General features: G+C 38.9%; 1 protein-coding gene across 9 annotated transcripts in view; it reads left to right on the plus strand.

Annotated features, from left to right (window-relative positions):
- LOC117962612 (arf-GAP with Rho-GAP domain, ANK repeat and PH domain-containing protein 1-like) overlaps window positions 1-24270 on the plus strand; it is a 65933-nt gene that overhangs the window by 25225 nt on the left and 16438 nt on the right. For 8 of the 9 annotated variants that reach the window (XM_059031020.1, XM_059031025.1, XM_059031027.1 and 5 more), the window contains exons 3-22: window positions 6361-6494; window positions 8209-8297; window positions 8518-8621; window positions 9133-9264; window positions 10067-10136; window positions 11124-11244; window positions 12044-12237; window positions 13139-13245; window positions 13924-14123; window positions 14415-14500; window positions 14844-15026; window positions 18562-18736; window positions 19017-19151; window positions 19583-19718; window positions 20697-20799; window positions 21136-21331; window positions 22302-22347; window positions 22896-23059; window positions 23366-23578; window positions 23913-24018. In XM_059031020.1, the coding sequence (XP_058887003.1) occupies window positions 6361-6494; window positions 8209-8297; window positions 8518-8621; window positions 9133-9264; window positions 10067-10136; window positions 11124-11244; window positions 12044-12237; window positions 13139-13245; window positions 13924-14123; window positions 14415-14500; window positions 14844-15026; window positions 18562-18736; window positions 19017-19151; window positions 19583-19718; window positions 20697-20799; window positions 21136-21331; window positions 22302-22347; window positions 22896-23059; window positions 23366-23578; window positions 23913-24018 (2694 nt within the window). Of the gene's footprint in view, window positions 1-2608; window positions 2876-6360; window positions 6495-8208; window positions 8298-8517; window positions 8622-9132; window positions 9265-10066; window positions 10137-11123; window positions 11245-12043; window positions 12238-13138; window positions 13246-13923; window positions 14124-14414; window positions 14501-14843; window positions 15027-18561; window positions 18737-19016; window positions 19152-19582; window positions 19719-20696; window positions 20800-21135; window positions 21332-22301; window positions 22348-22895; window positions 23060-23365; window positions 23579-23912; window positions 24019-24270 lie in introns of those variants that run through there. The other variant, XM_059031029.1, reaches the window with a different exon arrangement.

Genomic DNA, 24270 nt, shown 5'->3' on the forward strand with positions numbered 1-24270 from the left:
AAGTTTGAGTCGCCGTCTAACAACTGTTTAAAGACCTTTTGCTTTGTCACATAATAGCTTCAGAAATTGGAATTCCCTTGTGCTTGAACAAACCAGGTAAACACAGATTTATCCAATTTGTCGTCTTCTGGGCCTCTCAGAATCTTCCGTTGCTTGCACCCATAGAAACTGTCGGCACCCCCGACTTTTTTTTTTTTATTTGGGTCTACCCCTCGTGTCAACGTCCAGAACAGTTGAACTGCCTTTGAAGTAGTGCAGTGCTGCCTGCTCATAGTAGATCTACACTATTGTGAGAACATTTTAAAGAAGGGCACCAAGTTAGTCCCACATGTCTTGTTTAACTTGGATATTTTAAAGATATCTCTATGAAGATAGACTTTCATCTGCATTTATGACCATTGTTTTAAGATGTTACAGATTAACGCCATCCCTGTAAGACTCATACCAAAGCAGCTTCAGTCATTAAATCCTCCAGAAAAGGAATGCATGTCTGTTTTTTTGTATATTGCAAAATATTTTAGTCTTGCATATTCTTCCTTTTTAATATGATTTGCTGTGGACACATAACTGTTAATACAGCACCTCATGTCGCCCGGAAAAATGGTTGGCCAGGTTTTTGCAAACTGGTGCAATGCTTAACTGGGATGCTTTGCATAAAAAATATAATTGAATATATATATATATATATATATATATATATATATATATATATATATATGAAACGATATGCAAAATGAATTAGGCCTGTCCACTAGATGTCACTCTTTCCTTACATAGCCACCTTACCTGCAGCATATCCAAGGTTAGTACATATAATTTCTGTTGTACCTGGCAGTTTGGTCATATTATCAGCATGGGAAACGAGAGGCGTGTGGCCCTCGAGGTCAGAACTGAGCAGCAGTGAGGCAGTGTGGACCTAATGGTTGAAATTTAGGGATTAGGAGATTGTAAGGGTGGTTGGAGTTGAGGGACTGGAAGACTGTACAGTTGCTAGGTTTTAAAAACAAACAACTCGTTTAAATTAATTTGCCACCATCAGTTTTAAAATATACGGCTGTGTTTGAGCTAGGTTACAGCTGTACCGAGAGGTGGTACTTTTAATGAGTTTTAAATTGGGTGTTTTGTAACCACAGAGGACAGTTTGGTTTCCTCTTTTATAACCGTGGCAATGTATTCCCTGGAGGAGGGCTACCTGTCACAGCTCCACCCAGCAAGAGACGATTTACAGAAATACAGGAATAGTGCCTTGCTGCAGAGTCCACAGTCTTTTGCTAGCTATAGCCAACAATGTACCCACCCATCTACTGCAGATAGGGTGAAACCCCAGGTTGTGGTTTGCTGTCAGGCGGTATTACTGTATCACACAACAAACATTCGCTTCATAGAAAACAAGACCTACAAAAGCAACTCCAACTGCAGTTACAAAGCTTTGTGTGTACTGTACGGTACAGAGGATATTTATTTATTTTTTTCTGTGAAGGGTGCATAAAGGACAGTGAATTAGCTGAATTTGCAGTCTTTAATTGTGTTTTGCACAAATAAATTGGAAGGTAGGCTATGTGTTTTACTTGCAACCATGTGTGCACTGTAAAAAACATGTTATGAACGTTTTAAAAATGATTTATTTCTGTAAAGTGTGTGCTGTATATGTAAGGTACTATATAGTGTCATAACGTGTCAAAGCAGCACCATAAGTTATTTTGTGTTAATTGTGTACCAAGTAGGCTATGGTAAAAATGTGCTAAAATCATTGTTTCAATTTAAAATAATATTTTCTTATTTTCGCATTGCACAGTAATGTGTACAACGCTGCAGAACGGTTTATTTTGTGTTACTGGTAGCATATAGGCTAAAGTAAAAGTGTGCGAAGTATTCATTTAATTTTACTACTGTACTGTAAACTGGCCCTACTGTAGAGATTTATAATTTTTCATAATGTAATGTGTTCAGAGAACACATTTAATGTTATTTCAGGGCAATGATTTATATATTTAAAATAAAACTAGCACTATAAACGTGTGTGAGCAGTTTATTTATTTATTAAACTGGACAGCTCGTCTGACGACAGACAGGTTGTCTGAAATAACATGTCTGGTTTAGCGAGGGACAATTGTATACAACTTTATGGTAAACTAATTTAATATTTGTTTATCACTTCATTTACTGTATCATTTAGCTGTAAAAGTACATGCTATTCAAATAGACTGGCCTTTGCGATTTGCAACAGCAGAAGGTTTTAAATGACAGTCAAGCTCTATTTGAACTCTGTCATAGTTATTCGTTTAACCTTTTTGGGGAGTATAAGAAAACAAAGTTCTCTATAAAATAAATAAATAAATAAATAATAATCTCCATGAGACTGCACTGTACACCTTTTTTCTGTTCACACAGAAACATAAAAATAAACAAAGCCTGCTTCGGACCATAAAGGGTTAAGGAGTTGGAGGAACTCTTAAAGCAAACAAGCTTGGAACTTCCCCTCCAGAAGTGAGCATGCTGAAACTATTAAATGCTTCAGCTACACAAATGCTCCTCCGTGGAATGCTGAGCGACTCAAAACAGTTCTGTGTCGGTGCCCAGGTGGATTCTGGGAGCCTGTGGTCTCTCTCTCTCTCGGTGTGGGTTCAAAACACTACATTGACAGAAGTCAACAGAGAGACTGTAATACAGGAAGTTACAAAAGAAAAGCCGAGCACAAATACTGACAAAATATGCTTCCTCATTGTCCTCTAGTAGAATTTAGTTTGTATGGTGGTTATTTTTTATGTGCTATTTTATACATTTAAGGACATAATGTTGTATTTATAATTAAACACCGCAAAAGGATTGTCTTTATTCAGCAAAAAGAATGGAGATACTTGGCTTGATCCGACAGGTAGGTAACATTTTCTGTGGTTTAGTTCCAGGAATGCTTATCTCTGGTTTGAGGAATTCTTTAAAAGTAAAACGTTCAAGTTCCTATTTGGAAGCAAGGGCATTTTAAGACCATTACAACTATATAAATTTGCAAACAACATGGTTACAGGAAGGAGCAGTTGAAAGATTTCCCTTTTAGAGTAGTTCCCTTTATAGTTTTATACTTTTTTTTAGTCCTCGCCTATAATGTGCCTTTGTCTTTGCAGTTAGTTGAAGTTTACAATCAAAGGTACAGTTCAAGGGAATATAGTCTTGTAAACTCTTAAATTTTGAATAGGTTGAATGCACTAAGTCTATTACACCTCATGTTTAGGTTTATAATATAATGTTAGACAAGCTGCTTGATATATCACTGTACTCCTGTTTTTTTTCACTTATTATTCAAAATGAGAAATCTACACAAGCTAAACCAACCCTGTACGTGTTTACATATTTAACTACTCGATGCGGTCTGTGTGAAGAAACTATGCGTCTCCAGAACTTTTCACAGTTTAATCATTTCAATTCTGAGTAGACCTGACTTGACTGACCATACCCACCCACCTTACCTTCTCATACTCTTTTGTTCTCTGAGCCAGTTTAAACAGTGCATGTTGTTGTTCTTCATCTGAACTTGTGTCCTGCCACATAATTGTGGGTCGTGTGGTGGCTCTTTATATAACCTGGCTATATGTATTGATGGATTTTAAATAGCTAGTGTTGTGCTTTCTCCATATTCACCTGTGTCTGTTGAAAACCTTTTGTAAATGTTCTGCCACCTCCGCTCCCATTTGGGAAACAGACTTTAATGTTATGAAAACACCTCTGGCAAAATAGAAGGGTAGCCTTCACTTGACCTGTGACTTAATATGGCTACCCTAGTGAAGTCTGTAGGAATACAGGGCCCTAATCACAAAGCGTTAACTCAAGAGTTCAAGAATATTAAAAGTTACAGTTTCATGAACATTAAGCATACACACATGAGTTATAACTTTGCACATTTTTGGTATATATTTTGGGTTAATAATTTTGCAACACTTTCATTCTTCCAGTAGGGCATATGCAGTGAGGATTCACCTTTCTATGAAACTTGATTTGGTGTATGTAGCCCTTTGTGATGGTAATATAGGTAGAGTTGTCTGTGCTGCTTTTTTAACTTGTATAAGTGAATCAATCCTTTGTATCTTTTGTTTTCACCAAAGCAGAACTTCCTCATAAATTAGAACAAGATAATAGATAATAACCCCTCCCCTGCCCCCCCCCACATCCAAATAAAAAGATATGTCGCAATGTAACTTTGCAGAAACATCACAAGCACCTGCATGATAGTCAGAAAAACCCTTTTTAGTTTCCAAATGGTTACCATATCTCTGTTTTTGTTACTTTTTTTTTGTTAGTGGAAGTATATTGTAAAGCTACAATAATGTTTTAACTGTGAGATTTTCTGAAAACACTTTTAAAATATATTTTTTCCATGACGTGTTTTACTTTTTGTTTTGCAGAAGCAAAATTATTTATTTTTCAGTCTAATGTACCCAGATTCTGTCTCCTAAGGAGAAACACGAGGAAGTCCTTTTTTAAAATGATTTTTCATCACAAAAGTTTCACAATGTATCATGTATCCGCATTCGGCACCATTTTCTTTCTAGATCTAATTCAAGCCAGCTTTTTTGGCCATGTCTTTAGTATTTTGTTTAACCCCCAAGCTCCTGTACAATTCAGGCTGTGCTGTTTGGTGCAGTACAGTACTCACATTTTAATTAGAATCTCCTGTAAAATAGGAAAACTAGGGTCTTTATTGATAACATTTAGTGTACGTTGTTTTTTGTCTTTTAGAAACAGCTGGAACGTGAAGTGATTTTAGTTGTTACAGACACTACCAAATGTTTTTGCCAGTTATTTCTAAAAATGTATTTTCTAAAAGCCGTACACCTAAAATTACATAAAAGACCATTCTGGTTGCTGAAGCCACCTATTCTCAATCAAAGCAAAATAACTTTCTGGATTGCTGGACCCAGTGCAGTTCGCTTACAGTTGAGGGCAAATTCATTTGATATTTCTGTCTACCGTTTAGATTTAAGTCATGGTTTAAGTCATGCCAGTGTGTCTTGCTCAGTTTCTGCCCTAGGAGTTATCCAAAGCATTATTTCCCCTTTTAGTCCTGTGAAACAATAACTAGATATAACATTAAAAACGCAGCTGAGGTGCGTGTAAGAGATGTTGCTTTTTATACGGTTAGGGTTTAATACAAAGAAACACTTTGCTGGCACACAACATCAGCAAGGTTGTTTTGGTATTTTCCACATTCCGAACACTAAAACTGTGCATAGATGACTAAATAACCCATATGGGAAGCAAAGCAATGAGTCGGACTTCATTAAAGGCATAATCCTTTTCGTAACTTATATTAGCTTGAGCAACATTTGGCCCTATTCACAAAGCATTAACTGGTTTAGACTGTTTGTGGCTTTTTTTTTAAAGTCTAGAAGAGTTTTGGATATTCAAACTTTATTTAAACCATCTTATAAAAATTTAAATAAATAACTAGTTTAAAGCTTTGTTAATGGAGCCCCTAATCTTTTTTGAAGATATTTTAGATATATTTGTTGTTTTCAGACTTTAATTTGGGATTATACAGATATCAAATACAGCACCGTAGATAAAAAGTTGCTGGTTCAAATTCAGTCGATTGGCCTTGCTGCGATCAAGTTATTGAAAAAGCGTTTTTATATTTGCACATCCTGAATTATAGTTTTAAAAAAAAACAAAAAAAACAAAAAACACAAACGAGGTACTAAGATATTTTAAGTCAAAGTTGGCGTTAGTTTGAACAATTTAAGGAAACAGCAGAAACATTTCATCTGTAGGGTTTCGTTTCATGGATGCATATCCCCAATTAAAACGTGAAACGAGCACAGAAACAAAGAATGTTCAAGAAAAGTAAAGGGAGGTAGTGATAATGTTGCTAGAGCTAATTACGGTTTGAAAAAGTGGATTTTTAAACCATTTCTTTAAGCTCGCAGTTGACGAAACTGTGTTTTTTAGTTAAAGTGGTTTTTGAGTTACAGTGGTTGTACTGAACTAAATAATTGCACATGTCATGCACTTCGGTTTGCTATGTAGGCCTCCAGTGTGCAATTCTGAAGAAAAAAAGAACAAGTTTAAGCGAGTTTGCATTTTCATTTTAAAACTTATCTGAAACTAAACCAGCTTAAAAGGAAGTTCAGTTTGTTTGCCTTTCATTCAGGAAGGTTGATACTGCTTCGCTTTGTAGGTTATTTCACTTCTGTGGTAATTTCAAGGATAAGGCCTGATACTGTTAATATCTTGGCTTCAACCACTTTAAAGCTTTGTTTAAAGCGGCCTTCAATAACATAGCATTTAACCCATTAGAGTGCTAATTCAATTTGTTAGTCTCAATGCTTTTATTTATTTATTTATTTATTTATTTATTTATTTATTTAGCAATCTGTCTCCAGTTAATGATCCAGAGGAGGGTGAGAAGGTCCCGGTGGTTCCCCCAAGGACCAAACTGTCTTATCAGCCATTCAGCCTACCTGACCTACCCCAGAGAAAATCTCCTAAACTCTCAAAGATCAGTAAGTACCCGGGCAGGGACTAGTGTTCGTAAACAGCGAAACTTGAAGTAACAGTGCATATTTCTGAGCCTTCTGTACAATTAGCTTCTTTCATAGACGTGTCTGTTTAATTCAAATGACTGCAACTCTAACACTAACACTGTCTGTAGAAAAAAAACCCAAAATGATAAAACCTTGCTTGTGTAGATAGAGCTATATCCACAGCAGGAGGTGGTGTTACAGTGATGTAAGAATTTTCTGCTGTTTTTATAGCAACCCCCCCCCCCCCCCCAGAGTGTTATTGAGAGTTTAACAGTATCTGACTATAACTAGCACACAAAATGAGTGACACAGTCTCTGCAGTTCTGTTTTTCACACTAGAGACTGTTAGGACAGTGTGTGATACAGGGACTGTATGCTGCGGGAGAGTTAGGAAACAAGTTTGGAAACAGGTTTGTGTGTGAGCTGACATTTTAGGTATGTTAGAAAAACAAAATCCATAGTAGTTTGGGTAATAGAGATAAGATTGTAAACGTATTCCTTATTTTATGCTTTTAAAAGTTATATCGCTCTCTTCAGTTCATGTCAATTACTGTACAGCAGTACAATGGTTAAATGGTATGTTTTTCCTTGTACCGCTAACCCTGTGTGAGTAAACATAATAAATAGTTAATTACGGCAATCTGTCACTTAATGTGCAGATACCACACCATGTCACTTTTACACTGGGCCCCGCTTTGCTGTTTTCGGTTAAATGCTACGGAGACGCTAAATAAACTGCAAAAAGCAGCCGGGAATATTGAAAAATGAAGCGCTGAATCTATCCCAAGTGTCCTTTCGGCAGCACCACGCCTGCATTTTGGACATGTCTAAACCAGCAAAACCCAGAAAAACAAGATCAGCAGTTCCTGCGGCATGTTTCAAAGACTTCTACCGACTTTCTGCTTGGCATTACAAATCCTTTTCTAAGGGTGTCTGCTCATTTGTCAATATTGTGGCCTGGATTTGACCACATAATTGACTTCCACCTCTGTGTGTGACTGATTTCCTTTATGGCTTGGGAAGGTCAGCTTACTGGTGATCCTGTTGATTCTGTCGATCATGAGGGAGCGTTTAGCCTTGTGCTGAATTGTGTACAGCACTTTGGACATTTAATTAGGTGGTGCAGATACTTCTGATCGGTGAAAAATGTGTAACATTTAAGATTGCTTTAATAATGTTCATTTTTACTGTTATTGCTTCATGCATAGTTTTATAGTGCTGTCATACAGAATTCTATATTACACTTATCCAAATTGACAGCATTCTGACTCACTATCTTTGTATAAATGTACCATGTACTGTAAATGGTTTAAACAGTCATACCCTCCCTTCAATGTGTGGTCACATCATCCCCATTAAAACAGCCCTTTGGATGCAACATTTCAGCCCTGATGATGTTCCACAAGGAAAGACTGACAGATATTGACAGTGTCTGGATATTGACAGTGGATAAGCCCCCAAAAGCACCTGTGAATAATGAACATTTATAAAGAAGATTAGATTTATCTCAAGCTCATCGTGAAACTTGTGAGAAAAACTTGTGAGCATAGTAAACTAGTTTGTTGCATGGCCAGGACTGCCCCACTGTCTAGAAAAGCATACAGTATTGGAGACTCTGAATGTTTCAAACAGAAAAGCACACACAAAAAGCTTCTCTTGGCCAATGACACATTTGTATTTCTCTTTTGTTCAGAATTTTCTTCAACGGACAGCTCAGAGGGCTATGAATATTGTGATCAGATTGACGACAATCTGTTTGACCCCGTAGAGATGTCGGAAAAGGTCAGTGCTCGAGACATCACAACCAGCCACATTTACTGATGTGATTTTTGTTCAGGTTACCGACAAAAAACTTGAATATATGAATATATTTGCTGTTTTGACATCAATTTCACTGCTGTGAAATGACGTGAAAGGAGGCAGATTTTAGTTTGTATAAAAAGTAAAAGGCCATCCGCAAACCAAAGTCTGTTACCTGATTGGCTCCTCTTATGTCCAATAGGAAGATTTCCTGACGGTAGAAAAGGGGAAGCGATTGAACAGCCTCTACAGCGATGACGAGCATCTGGACGAAGATAACGATAGCTATGAAGCCATATCAAATAAGTAAGTGTGGCAAATAAGGCCATTTAAGAATATCCTCATACCTAACTGAAAGGTAATGCATTTGCATATGATAAATAGCATCACCCAACACATTCACCTTTTTATTTTTTTATTTGAGGGGAGTGGAGGGTTGTTTCAGGGATGGATTTATGATCTTTTTATTATCTTGTTCTCATTTATGAGGAGGTTTTGCTTTGGTTAAAACAAGATACATTTAAAGGTGCAGTATAGTATAATAAGGTTGCTGTTCAGCATAACCAAACTCCATTTGGCACAAAATATTGTAGAACTTCTGTACAGTAAATGGGTGAGGGGTGAGGGGTGAGGGGCAACTGATGTCCAACCCCTAATAAGCGCCACTATTAAAGACCACATTAAACATTAAGGAATTTTATTTTGGAGAAACACTTTCAAACTTTTTGCAATCGGGGGCAGAGTGGGTGGGGGTGGGGGCAGGGGGTTTGTGAAACCCTGCCTCTTTCTGACTGGGTTTCTTGCTTTCTGTGTCTAGTATGCTCCAGCAGAGAGTCTCTACTCACTCAGTGGTCAGCCTGAGTATAGGAGTGAAAGGAGATGTCAGCACAGTGCCTCAGCTCTCGCCTGTTATTAAACATGGCTGGCTGTGCAAGAATCCTCCACAGGGGTAAGTGCTAGGAGCTTTCTCTTAAGACTTTTTCATCACTTTAAACATGTACTATTTGGGCAGGAATGTGGGTGTCTGGCAAATCAATTGGTAAAGCAACAGTTTACAAACTGACTAAACCTGTTGCCGTCCAGAAGGTCACTAAACAGTCCCAGCGGTGTAACAAAAGAGTTTATAAATGTATGTCAACATGAAATGGCCATCTGTTTGGCAACCTGACAAGCCGGTTCCCTGGGTCTGACACGACCTGGGTCAGTAACCCACACAAACAATCCCCTCGGTCGGGGAGTCTTAACACTTCAAAGAGCAAATTGTGCTAACCTGGCCCTTATTTAATTGCTCTGTAAATGCAGCAATAGTATCTTTGTTCTTTAAATAACTCTCCTAACCAGCTGTAGTAGCGTTCTGAGGTTTAGTTTTTTCAGCTCATATTCATTTGTGGTCTGGTGACGCTTCATGCACCTCTTGGTTTTTGAAACAGTTAGGCCCTTCTTGCTAAACATTTCAAGACTGTGATGTCTGTGTAGATAGTTGCTCTGCAGAAAGCTGCCGCTTATGACAAATGCCTTCTCAGAGCGAGATGTTCACTGGAACTGAGAGAGAGTACAGCAGACAGGGGAACCTTTCCCACACAGACACACACATTCTTACAATACCATCTTACAATGGAGCAAATCTTGAGTTATACTGAATAGCAGAAACACCCTCACATATATTGTTTCTGTGTTACAAGACTGTGTCCCTGCCCTGTAAATATGTGTTCTACATTGAGTTTCTTGTTTTTTTTGTTTTTTTTCTGCAGCTCGTATATCTACCAGAAACGATGGGTGAAGCTTGATGCAGAGTACTTGAGATATTTTGACAGTGATAAGGTGTTTTATTTATTATTTTTATTTGAGTTGCTTCACTTGCACTGCTTGATTTGGCATTAGAATTTGCTGCTACCAGTGACAAATCCACTTGTCATCACAATAGCCCCCCCACCCCTCCACACATGCACTTCCCTTCTCCTGTCTGTGTGGCTCAACTGCTGTGGAAGGACCTTTTAAAGGGGCGAGAAGAGTAGACAAATAGAGACTGAACTATCCTGAGTCAACCACTTTTTAAAAGGAAGAGGAAGCAGTGTGGTCCAGTGACTGTTGATAACAGTCTGTTTAACCTTGTGACTTATTGAAACTAGCCCTGACTAGGGATGTCCACAATATTAACTTTTTCATTATTGCAATATTAGTCCAGAAATTATCAAGATACATTGAGTATCGCGATATTACCCGTCTGATTTTTGAAATAATTGCAAAGTTTTCCCCCATTTTTTTTTTTAAAGGCAAAAACATCAATATTATGACACTATCGAGAAACTAATTTGTTGCAAGTTGGAGCAATTCATTTATTCTTTTGAGTTGTTTCTTACTCATTTTACAATCCTAAAAAGGCTTTATTTTTTTCAGAAAAAGGAGGGCAAACTTAGCATTCACTTCAAAATGGGGCCTTTCGTGTTCTTAAATGAATAGCGCTATAAAAACAAACCCCTTTTATGGAAATCAGGCCTGCCTCAAAATACAAGCCAGCAGTTCTAATGATATTAGGCATCCAAAAATAAGAAACAGTCATCAATTTGGGTCTGTTTAATTGTTTAAAAAATATACCCACAATTTTATATTTCTATTTATGCTACTGAAATATCCAAACTAATGTCTTTTTCAGCTGTTCACACTCAAGCATCATTCTTACAGTAGCTACATAGGACTTAATACCCTTGAAAAATACAGATTTTTACTAACAATTTGTGAATATTATACATCAATACAGACCCATCTTGCCCTGTAAACCGTTCAAATGATTAAGGTTCTGTTTTGCAGGACATGTATTCAAAGCGAATCATCCCAACGGCTTCTATTACTAGTGTTGCTAATGTGGGGGACCAGAAGTTTGAGGTGGTCACGAACAATAGGACGTTTGTCTTCAAAGCCGAGAGTGACTGTGAGTAACGTTTTTTTATTTTACTTTATAGATCTGTGTTTGTGTGTGTGTCTGTGTGTGTGTTGGAGAAGAGACAGAAGTTTAATATTCACACATAAAACCACATATTGTGTCAACTCCTCTGTTTAGTATCTTCAAAACCCCATAATCAAATAATAATTAAAAAAGGAAATGTTTATGATTACAGATGACAGCTATTCATAGGTTAGGTCTGTGGTTATTGTTGTATATTACTGAAGATATTTGTCTGCATTATTATTATTCTCTCGGCTGCTTTTAGCTTATGTACAAACTCGTGAGAGTGAAATAAAAACACTTCAATTGAAGGTACACCTTTCTTTTAAAGTATGCTTCCTTTTCTTTCCAACTGTTACAACCTCAGACTAGTTTGTTTATAATTGAACTCCTACATGCACTTGGAATTTAGTTGCTTCTTGCTAGTTTTCTAACACTGATGTTTCATTCCCATTGGGGGAGATGTTGCTTTTGTCCCCGAGTCTCTTCCATATCAATCCATATAGTTCTGGGGATGTTTATCGGGTCCTATTATCAGAGGGCACTCATAAGAGAAGGTGCAGAGTATGCTGACTAAGACGATCACATGTTTTGTATGGTATCTTTTGCAATATTTACAATTTTAGGAATAAAACAAAAAGTCTGCAAGTCTTTCTACCATGCGCTACACATTTAAAAGTGGAAAAGGACGACATATACCAATTAGATTTGTACACCACAACCAGCAGATTCATTGGGAGTGTATGTTGAATAACAATGTTAATTTCCTTTCCTTCCTCTACAGCTGATCGTAATGAGTGGGTAAAGGTTTTGCAAGAGACTGTCCGAGACCACAATGTGACAAACCGGGTGTCCATGTTACAGCAGTCCAGCGCAGCCAGCGAGGAGAAGCAAGGCGCCCTGGAACTAAGGGGCCTGCGCTCCAAACTCTACGTGGTGGTGTCAGGGGATAAAGTCTTTCTCTATAAGAATAATGAGGTTTGCATTTCATTAAGCATTGATTGAGCTCTATTGCAGCTGCTGATGCATCAGAAACTATTACAGATGCCGACTTTTCATATTTTCAGGGATTTTTAATAACTAACGATTCCCTTCACTTTGACCTGCTTCCATATTGTTGTCATTTGACTGGCTTCCAGATCATTAACATCCAACGCTTTGAGATACTGGCGTTATACTTGATACACCTGTATTCTATGTTACTCAAAGTCTGAGCGTCAGTACTGTACAATAAATAGAACCTAGTCATTTGACTATTGCCACAGCATCATGATATCAGACACCTTTTTGAGGTGTGACTTCATATTTGTAGGGTTAAATGACACTGCATGCAAAATTCTGGGAGGTAAAAGTAATGCCATTTGGTAGGGTCATGAAAAAGACAGAGATGTTTTGTGAAAGTGGGATGTTTCTCACAGCTGGGTTTTCATGTTTCCAAAACATCTGGCACACTTCACACAGCACATCTATGTGCTACTACTCAACTCCCGGCACCTGCAGAAGGCTTATGGTACAATCCCAGGGTAGTAACAGCAGTACAATGGTACTCCTCTCTGGATTCAGTCTTAGTCTAAGTAGTGGACCACATGGTTTTGTCTTTTATACATTTCTACTAGAATCACATTTTAAACCGTTTTACAGAAAATATTTTTTTCTTAGCTTGTCAAAATTTATATTCCTCCATTTTAATACTATCAGGAGATGGAAATGAGAAATGCCTGCAGTATTCTGTGCCAATCCTTGCATCCCAATAGTACTTTAAAGTGTGGAGATGAGGTGTATTGACTGGCTGTGTCTAGTTTAACTGGACTCTTTTTTTTTTTTTTCTATGTAACTTATGACACTGTATATTTGTAAACCCCCTCTGTCCTGGTGCTAGGATTACCAGCTAGGGATCGGCATCACTTCCATAGAGATGAACCTGGGAAATGTGAAGGATGCAGATCGCAGGGCCTTCGACCTCACCACCCCCTACAGGACCTTCAGGTGAGGAGGGCTGACTGTGAGAATTGTGTTAGCATACTCTTCTTTGGAAGGTTTTATATTTCTCAGGCTGTACTGGCTGAAACATTTAAAGGACCACCCAAAGAGTTACTAACAGCTCAGTGATGTCATCCAAAATTCACTCATCTCCTCAGTGGGATGTGCTACAGGATATGCAGATCGCCACCCTCAGAAAATAATGTTCAGCTGGATACTCCAGAATAATTACTCCCCCCTTATACACATCTGAATCGCTACAGTGTTTGCACATGCAGGTGGAAACCATGCTGTGAGCAAGGAATGCTCTTCTCCATGTTGAAATTAAAACACATCAATATGATAGTCGTATGTAATATTTATAACCACAGCTTGGTAGTAACATGTATTACCACATTGCCCTACATGAAAGACGCACACATTATTTTCAATTCAATCATTTTTTATTTAAATTAATACTTTTTTTAAATGACCAAGCTCTCTTTGCTCATATTTCAATGCTATACTTCAACGTTCAGTTTGTATGCCCCTCCCAGTATGAGCCAAATTGTACCTAATTGTGTGGTGGTCTTCACTGAGCTGGATTCGAACCCATGCCAGAGGTGGAAAGCTGTTAGCCCGCTGCGGTACCAAGCCCCCAGTAGTGTTTCTTTTCTGTGATGTCTGATATCAGTTCCCTCTCAGTTTTGTGGCAGATTCAGACAAGCAGAAGGAGGAGTGGATGGAGGCCATGCAGAACTCCATCGGAGAGGCTCTGTCCAACTATGAGGTGGCTGAGAAGATCTGGAAAGAGGAGTCCAATTGCTTCTGTGCCGACTGTGGGGCCGCGCAACCTGAATGGGCTGCCATCAACCTCTGTGTGGTGTTCTGTAAGCGTTGTGCAGGTATGTGTGCCCTTTCTAATCTGACTGTCCACAGCATCTTTCCTGGCATTGCTTGACAGTGTATCGGCTTAGCTGTCTTTTGAATGAAGATGTTTTGTTTTTCCAGAAGAACATGATATTCTTTATTTTGTGCTGAGGACGTCTGTTGCGTCAAAGCGTTAAGTTAGTCTATATTGTAAAAGAAAGGAGTACAGTTATTTGACAAATGTTTAGGCTTAATGTCATTATCAGTGTCTTTATGCTATTTCTTTGTGCCTGTTTAAAAAGCAACATTGTTTCTGTGTTACACAGGTGAGCACAGAGGTCTTGGGCCAAGCATCTCAAAAGTACGGAGTCTGAAGATGGACAAAAAAGTTTGGACTGAGGAGCTTGTTGAGGTAGGGGGTCCTGAAACATGTCTGATTCTGGTGTTGGGAGGCTGGTCTGTTTCCCCTCTCTGCTTAGTTCCAGACAGGTATAAAATGGGTTTAAGCAGCACTGGCTTTAAGTAGGACTGATCGTGCATCTGTCCTGATAAACTGCTTTCTAAATATACTGCTTTTCAATTGTCGATTCAAAAACTCAATTCCCTAAGGCAGACTGAAGTTTAATAATACCAAAGTAATACATTTGGTATAAGTACTTTCTGTAGGCCCAAAACATAAATGATTAAGGCCAAATAAATGGCGCATTTGTAGACATTACTCAATGTTTCACTGTTTCTCACCCTCCCTCACGCAGTTGTTTCAGGTGCTGGGTAATCGGCGGAGCAATGCATTCTGGGCAGCGAACGTGCCCCCGAGTGAGGCGCTGTCACCAGCAAGCACCAGTGAAGAGAGGCGGAGATTTATCAGTGCCAAATACCGGGAGGGGAAGTACCGGCGTTATCATCCACTGTTTGGGAACCAGGAGGCTCTGGACAAGGTACACATGCTTCCCAATAAATCACAAAATCTGATGATAGAATTGCTGTAAAAGTACAATACCTTTTGTTTTGAGTTATTGCCAACCTATATGAGGTGTTTAATACAAATTACAGGAAAAGCTGTTTAATCTAGTTATGAATTTTAATCTTTTGGATACCATATATAGTGGAATGCTACTCCCTCTGTTGTGCCACCACAGAATTGCAGCATTACACTGTTTGAAAGGAAGACGGTTAAAGATATTGGTTGAGTCCTAGCTTCGCCACTGACTCAGAGTGTGACCTTGGATAAGCCATATATGGTTATAATGCTATATGCTGTATTGATCATTCTTTTTTTACGCTTTCTCATTAATGTTACTGAATAGTTGCAGGTCAAACACATGGAACGTTACCTGACATGAAACATTTGCATAGATTGCAAATAAAAATAAACAAATAAATAAATAAGTTAGGCTGCAACCATTCCATTTTAGAATGGTCACATGTTCTCTTTCAGTCTCAGGTCTGGTCTGAGAGGTAAAAGATTGGGGACCAGACCTATTCATATAAGGGTTCCATAAGCTATTAAAGCTTAAGTACAAACACAGGAAATACAGTAAGTGGATGTTGAAGATGTGCCCGCCTGTTTAATGAAGAGGCTGCTTTATATAAAAACAATGCTGCACCAGATTGTATGTCATTTACTTGGGAGGGGATATTGGCCTGGGGATTAAAACAATTCTGAAAGATTTCATTAGAATGTTTATCGGAAAAGAGCCAACAGATTGTGAGAGCAGGTGGTGTTATGAGACTTGTTACAGCCGGTCATGCTGCATGAGGCTGTGTGGTCCAGTGGTTAAAGAAATGTACTTGTAACCAGGATGTCCCCGGTTCAAATCCCACCTCATCCACTGACTCATTGTCACTTAACCTCCTTGTGCTCCGTCTTTCGGGTGTGACGTAGTTGTAAGTGACTCTGCAGCTGATGCATAGTTCACACACCCTAGTCTCTGTAAATCGCCTTGGATAAAGGCGTCTGCTAAACAAACAAATAATAGCTGAGAAAGGTGTGAACAGAGCTCTCCCATCAATTTGTCCCCTGAATAAGGCTGAAAACATTCCATTTCTACATTTTATTAAGCACAAATGCACTGCATTTTTAATGTGGACCAAAATACTCCAATCGTGGCTGCCTGTTAGTAGCAATTTAATCCCACAACACTTCATCCTTCAGGGCCATATGAGCTGGAAATGTGCCAACCTACCAGGGTTTCAGCTCCCTCTCTGCATTCTGGTTTGTGTGTCCAACTGAAAAAACCCCTCCCTCTTTGTGACATCATAACTGTCCGTAGAAATGTTTAATCGCCTCAGTCTCAACCCCCATCCCATTGTTTGGGTTGGGATAAGTGAGACTGGAAAAAGTTCTCGTCCATAGCTAGGCTGCTGTTTCCCTGTGTCCCCGTGTTTTGATTTGTCTTTCTGTTTGGCATACTGAAGAACTTCTTTAAACCCTGGTATTGTTTTAATGGGTGAGTTTAGGGATCTCCATACTTTGTTTTGGCTGTTTGGTAAATGTGTTGTGACTGCTAAGACGTGATTGTGGCTTAAAACAATAATGCAGGGGCGTTTGCATGCCAATGTGTTGCATTAATCTCTTTGCCATTAGTTCAGGTTTAAAACCTGCTTGGCAGAACCCTGGACTTGTTCATCAGCATTAGGCATTGAGTGTTCTGGCATTTTTTTCAGATGAACTGTCTACTTGGTTTCATTTTTAAAGAAAAGCTTTTGTTAGAATTATACAAGCAGCTTAACATTTATTTTCTTAAGGCAAACTAGAACTATGCTGAAAATAAAGTTGGGAAGTACAGATACTGTGTTTTTTTAAATAAAAGAATTGATTATATATTAAAAATGTACTGTAGTTTAAAATGCAATGTAATGTGTATACTGTGCAATAATCTAGCATTATATTCCACAGAAAATGTTATGAAGCATGTCTTTGTAGCTCTTTATTCTGTCATTGACATGCAATATTTTCTGTAAATCTTCTAATTGCATGCAGTTTGAGTTATTATAATTCTTAAAATAGATCAAATTTTTATTTTTGTATCGATTTTAGCTGTACTGTGGTTACAATTCATAGGCCAGACATACTTTGCTTCAGCAGACGAAAAGGAATTTAAACCATTTGACATAGTCTCCCTCTCTTTGGGAGACTGGATACCCGAGCACTGTCATCTGCTTTCCTGTGTTTTTTGGCAAGTACACATTACATTGTATCCTGTTATCGCCTTCCCTTGATGAAAATGCACAATGTGATGCAGTCCTGATTAACCTTACACTTTTTTGACTGTGTGTGACTTGCAGTGGAACACAAACATTAGTTACTGTATCATTCAATATTTAATATAGTTATATGAATGCATTGGTACAAAACGCTATTCCACATGCATACTGTAAATTCAGTTTTTTACAAGACTGATGGAAAATGTTGTTGATAGATGTAGTTCATCCATTATTTCAACAACCACATTTTACAGTTGATTTATCAACAACAGATAAAACAGTTTTGACCCATTGGTCAATTCAGTAATTGTAGTAAAAGTAGCTGGCTGAATTTGTACTATAACATGCGTGAGTTTGCGCACCCTTTATCAAAGAATTGACTATAGCATGAATTCACCAGAGGTGGTTTGTCCTCCTTAGTTGTGCAGTGCTGTTGCGTGGGGAAAGGTTCCGGATCTATGAAGAGTATGGATTTACACTGCACTTGTGTTCTTTGCTGTTTCCTTTCCGGTTTTTACACGGTATCAGTTTCATTGTTGGAAGTTTCATTGTGATTCGTTCCCTGGGCTCAGCATAAAAATATCCTCTGAATTTGTCATCAATGTTTACAGGTGTTAGAAGAAAATACATAACCTCTGGCACTTCTGAACTGCGTCGGAGTAAGACCAAACAATTGGAAATGAGCCATACCCATTATCTTGATAACCTGTGAATCACTTTGGAAGAATGTAATATTAATGTGGCACTGGATCATTTTTCATTTGTGTACTGGCACACACAACTTTTATCATTTTAATGCTTCTGGGTGCCAAGAGCTCCATCACAGAAGCAAACTGAGGGGATAAAACAGCCAGGGGGAAGAATAAACGGTGGCTTGTGTTTATTTCTATAATCAGGATTCAATATAGGAGGCTGTGTGGTCCAGTGGTTAAAGAAAAGGGCTTGTGACCAGGAGGTCCCCGGTTCAAATCCCACCTCAGCCACTGACTCGTTGTGTGACCCTGAGCAAGTCACTAAACCTCCTTGTGCTCCGTCTTTCGGGTGAGACGTAGTTGTAAGTGACCCTGCAGCTGATGCATAGTTCACACACCTTAGTCTCTGTAAGTCGCCTTGGATAAAGGCGTCTGCTAAATAAACAAATAATAATATATTTAAGCAAATTCAGACCCGGTCAGTACATTTTGGGACTGTGTTTTGCTACAGGGGAGAGGTTTTATAAAGGCACTAGTATTAAAGTATTGGTGTGTTGCTGTTTCCTTGTTTTAGGCTCTGTGCATCAATATGCAGTCAAGCGATGTTGGTGAGACGCTCTCCCTAGTGTTTTGTGGGGCAAATGTGAACTGTGACACAGGAGACCCGGACTGCCCCTCCCCCATCTCCCTGGCCAAGAGCTTTGATCAAAAGCTGCAGGTGGAGTTCCTGGCCCAGAACAAAAACACAGGTGGGTGACAATCCGTCCGCATGTTAGATTTCAAAATGTCATATTTTTCCATTTTTGTCAGTTTTTTGTGACGTATATGGAAAACTACACTCGACTTTATGAAGCAAAATTAAATAGAATTCCATAGGGTGAAGCTGTGTTTTAAACCACCCTTGCTATTCTTAAGGGAAACAAGTTCTAAGCCAATGCGACCGTTATTACAAAACCTTCCGTACCTTCAGTGCAGTAGATGTTCAGTAGATTAGAGGGGTTGTCCAACTTTCTTTTCTTCTGGTTACAGAGATCCCGAGGTCAGAGGTGGGAGGTCACCTGGACCGGCAATACTATGTGGCTCCACCCTCAATCACTCACAATGGATTTCTGTTCAAGACAGGGTCAATGGGAAAGCCAGTTACAGAACGGAAAGCTAAAGAAGGTCAGTTATTGTTCATCTTCTACTGTCAGCCTGTTCACAATAGACACAAGCGCTTTTGAGTATTTCTTTGGGACTTTGGATTTAGGAAAATGGAGACAAGGAATGTCTTTGTTATAAAAATGTGGTTCGCCAAAACTCTTGATTGTAGTCCTGTTGATTTTAAGTGTGTCCTGGAGAACAGCAGTATAATCAGTCGCACATAAGAGTTGGTATCGACATACACTGTACTGTATCGTGGGAGGGAAGATAACTACACATTTGACAGGAAAACATTTTTTACCCTGACCATATTTGGTAAACCGCTGTAATTCTAGGCTTTTCACAAGCAAGTTCCATTACAGGAATTGGTTCCATTTACCATTTTAAGCTCCAGCCATATCACAAAAACCACCCTGTTCTAATCTCTGATTTTTTCTCTGTAATTGTTTCAGAGTTCAGCCAGCGTTGGTGCACCTTGAATGATGGGGTTTTCAGTTACTTCGAGAGCCCTCGGAATTCCACCCCCAATGGGGATCTCCGAATGAAAGAGATTGCATGTCTTGCTGTTGGTGTTCCAGAAACACATGGGTAAGCAGCTGCTTGTTCAATTGCCCAACAGGAATTTGATTTTCAGTCATACATAGTGATTTCATTCAGACAAATATACTTCCAATGATTACAACTATAATTTCCTAAAGCTTTGAAAAATAGGCACATACAGATTTTTTTTCCATTTGAGGCACCATAGTTTGAATCAAATCATATAATCTGTGCAGACTTTTGGTCATTGTTTTGCAAAAATCAATGAGTATTGTGATCTCAGTCTATATGGAGATGGTCTCCGTCCATCTGTGTGTCTGTATATCACACTTTGCTTTTTAACATGTAGAAAACTATTGTCCAGTTGTGAAACTTCCTTTAGCATACATTGTTAAACATGTGCATGTGGGGGCTGTCACTTTGATTGCCTATCTATAGCATACATTTTTCCAATGACCCCCCCCTTATCTCTCGCTGCCTCACTGTCTGTATGTTATGTGTTTTATATATATATATATATATATATATATATATATATATATATATATATATATATATATATATATATATAGAGAGAGAGAGAGAGAGATAGATAGATAGAGAGAGGGGAAATAATTCAATTGGGATGAAACTTTGTTTTGTACTTCAGCACAATCTAGAGAGAGCATCAGAATCTGGGGGTATATATGAAGGTGTCTGCTGTTCTGCCTTTTTATTTTTACATCCCTTTACAGTTAGTCATGATCATCTAATTGTTCATGCTATTGATAGCTCTTAATTTAAATTTACAGCCGTGGCGGGGGAGTTAATGTCATTGACATGCTTGTTTCATTTAGTAAGGTCAAAAACTGATACTGTAAAAACTATTTCTGTGGTTTTTTTTTTCCTTCACCTTACATTTAAATGGCATTTAACTTCAAATTAACACAGTTAAAAGGGCAAGTGGAAACTCCAGATCTTTATATCTATATCGGAAAGAATGGAAATGTGTGCATTCTGAGTAAAAGTTCCCTTGTTTTCTTTCAGTTACGATCACACATTTGAGATTTACACAGACTCGGAACGCCTCTATCTGTTTGGAACAGACAAATCGGATGCTATGAGAGAGTGGGTGAAATCCATTGCCAAGGTAACTACAGTGCCCAACCAGCCTCTCTTAATGAAAGCACTGAGGGATACACAACACCCTTTTCATATGACTACACAGTGTGGTTTATTCAACTGATTTAAATGGCAGAGGGTTTAAATAAGGTAACTGAGAAAGCCAACACCTCTAATAATGTGTAAGCCTCTCGAGTTTGTTTTTGCCTTTAAAATGACAGGTCCTCTTTCTTATATTTTAACAGTTGCAGTATTTAGATCTGCCACTATTTAGAGCAATTGAACAGACCTCAGTGGGTTTGAATTGGCTTTTGCAAATGCCCTCAGCGCCATTCGTGTGACACTAAATTGCTCCCTTTCCCAGTCGTTTATCCCATCCAGTGCGGAAGACTTGCTGAATCGGGATTTTGAGCGGATCGGGCGGCTGCAGTACAAAGACGGGTTGAACCTCCAGAGCCCCAAGGTGGGCTGGTTTGCATTGGTGGGCTCCACTCTGCATGTCTGCTTCGAGGACAGTGAAGAGGAAGAAGCTATCCATCTGAAGAAGCTGCAGGAGCTCTGTGAGTACCATGGGGGGCAGTAAATAGACCTTTAGCATTATGTAAAAGACAGACCTGATTTCGGCATCCCCTAAAGTGAGACTGGCAACCTTCTTCCTAGATATGTTGCATCATAAATCAAAGAGGACATCTTTCAGGGTTGGAACACTGATTGGTTGTGACAACGTTGACATCCATCAGGCACCAATCACATTAGCTAGGATTCATATCAGGTGATTGATTTGGCCATGGTAACACTGAGATTCCACCACCCTGTTTTCACTGGGTGACTGAACGTGCGCTGTGTGCAGGTGCAGCATCATAGATATCAACATACATTGTTCCCCAGTGGCAAGTGCTGGGATTGAAACACAGGAAGGAGCCCTGTAGTCAACTGTAATGTGATGAATTCATCTGAAACTGTGGTGGTAAGAACATGGGTACCAACAAGACTGGATTATTAGGTAGAAGCTTGATTGTTGCAGCTGTTTTCAATCTCAAAATCTTTTTTTAAGTGGCAGGAACAAAAGCTTTCTCCCTACTTTTGTTTACCACTTCCATTATTTGAGCATACTGATTTACCACTTCATTATTTGAGGAAACAACCACTCCTGTGTTCTATAAATAGATAAGGTATTTCTTCAAGCTATGTCATTGCTCACAAAGTAAAACAGGAATTTAAGTGTTTGCTTAATAATGCTTTCACGATATACAATAACTGCAGATATTAGGTTCTTAAATATGAAAACCAAAAAACAAACAACAAACAAATTAAAAGATACATTAGTGCTGTGGAGATTGCAATTATGCAGTTCATGTACCAGTAAATATAGAAAGCTATGATTATTTTGTACCTGCTTTTGCCAAGAGGTACTAAAGAATAGAGTAGATCAGAAAGGGAAAAATGATATAACCTAAAGTACAATGATCTGAGTCATAGGACCCGTTGGCCTCCATTGTAACTAAGACTTGTGTGTAATTGTTTCCATAGCGATTCAGCAAGAAAATGAAGTGCTGGTTTTGGTGGAGAGAAGGAGGTGAGTGTTTTTTTTTTTTTTTTTTAATATATATATTTTTTTTTTCTTCAGTTTTTTTATTTTTATTTTGCCCTATGTCTAAAAAAAACATGTATGTGGTCTGTCAACTTAAAGGTCTGGGTGTAACTGAGAAAAGCCGTGGTTTTGTCAAGGTTTATTTTATTTATTTACAAATTCTACTCAGTAGGATAATCACATCCAGATTGTTATAGAGGAAGACATGCTGTATTTGAATCAAAGTTTGAGCCCTAGAGTATTACATAACCACTTACTTACTTAACTGGACACAGGACTTACCCGTTCCCACTTATTTTAGGATGGAGGAGCCCATACCTTCTCTAAATAGATGAAATTATACAATGAGATTTCTCTGTCTGCAATTTTCTACCCCAACAGTGTTATATACAGGATTGACTGTGTAGTATTTGTAAATTCTAATTATAAGGGTTTATAAGCGTCCTGAATATTGTTAAAAATATAGTGTCTCAACCTCTAAGACAAATCGACAACACATGCTTCAAACAGACACATCTCTCTCTGTTCCCTAGGACCCTGTATATCCAAGGGGAACGGAAGCTAGATTTCCAGGGCTGGTCCAGCTCCATACAGAGGGCAGCCGGGAGCTCGGGACATACACTATGCGAGCAACAGCTAACAGAGGCTGACATCCCCGTGATAGTGGACAGGTCAATCGACTACATCACGCAGTGTGGTGAGCAAGGAGTCAAAAACAAACAAAAAAAAAATAACAAAGGTCTGATACTGCCTACTGTATGTGTTAACCTTGAAATATAATTGTATAACAGTGTCTTTATGGTCTCCAGCTGTAGTTTTGAATTTTCCAAATAAATAATCTGACGGTATTAATAGAAAAAATAAACCCACCTATATTCCAATTAAAAAAAAAAAAAAAAAAAATCTAAACAGGTATTTTCCTCCATGTAGGATCCCTATATTCAGTTTCAATGTTTAATTCTACAGAGTTCTCCCTGACCCCTGTGTTTGTCGCCCCCTGCAGGCCTGACCTCGGAGGGGATCTACCGGAAGAGTGGAGTGAACTCCAAGATTGCGGCGCTGCTGGAGAGTTTCCGCCGGGATGCGCGGAACGTGCGCCTGAAGGAGGGCGATCACCAGGTGGATGACGTCTCCAACGTCCTCAAGAGGTTCTTCCGAGACACAGAGGAGGGCATGTTCACCAGCCAGGCTGCAAACGATTGGCTCAGCACGCCAGGTAGTGAGGGCCTTCCTCTCTTTAGCAATGACATGTGACACAGGGAGATTCACTGGCTTGTTTCTCACTGTGTACTTCACTTGGTTTTATCAGGTTTGGAGGGATATCACTTCCAGAGTCTGGTCTCTGGAAGATTTAGAAACTAAACTGAGATATTCTTTACTATTACACTTCATATGTATTTTGCAAAAGCAGTTCAGTCTCCATGCCATCTACTTTTTGGCTTCCTTATCTTTTCTTTTTGAGACCTGTTGGTTTCCATCTTAATGTACTCAACGCGTATAGGTTTTTACTAAGTGTCACATGATCTGTTTCCTCTTCCTGTCCCTGGCAGCTATGGCAGACGATTGCCAACGGGTCCTTCATTACCAGGCACTGCTCAACAACCTGCCAAGAGTCAACAAGGCCACTCTGAGAGCCCTTGTCAATCATCTCTACTGGTAAGGAACCTCTACTGCACTTTCAACACCACCTTTCTGCCTCCCCCCCATGTCCTAACATCTGGAATAATTACTGTCCCTACAGTAGACAAGACTCAAATTTGAGGTTGTTACTAGAAGATCATGTAATCTACAGCAGTGCCATGCAAATGGATTCTTATAGGAAGATGTATCACTTGTGTACTAACGACCAGGCTGCAGGGACAGACTGTAGGAGATCTTGTTGGATCCTGTGGAGGAGAAATAGTAAAA

The sequence above is a fragment of the Acipenser ruthenus genome, chromosome 9 (genome assembly GCF_902713425.1).
Source record: "Acipenser ruthenus chromosome 9, fAciRut3.2 maternal haplotype, whole genome shotgun sequence".
NCBI classification, from domain to species: Eukaryota; Metazoa; Chordata; class Actinopteri; order Acipenseriformes; family Acipenseridae; genus Acipenser; species Acipenser ruthenus.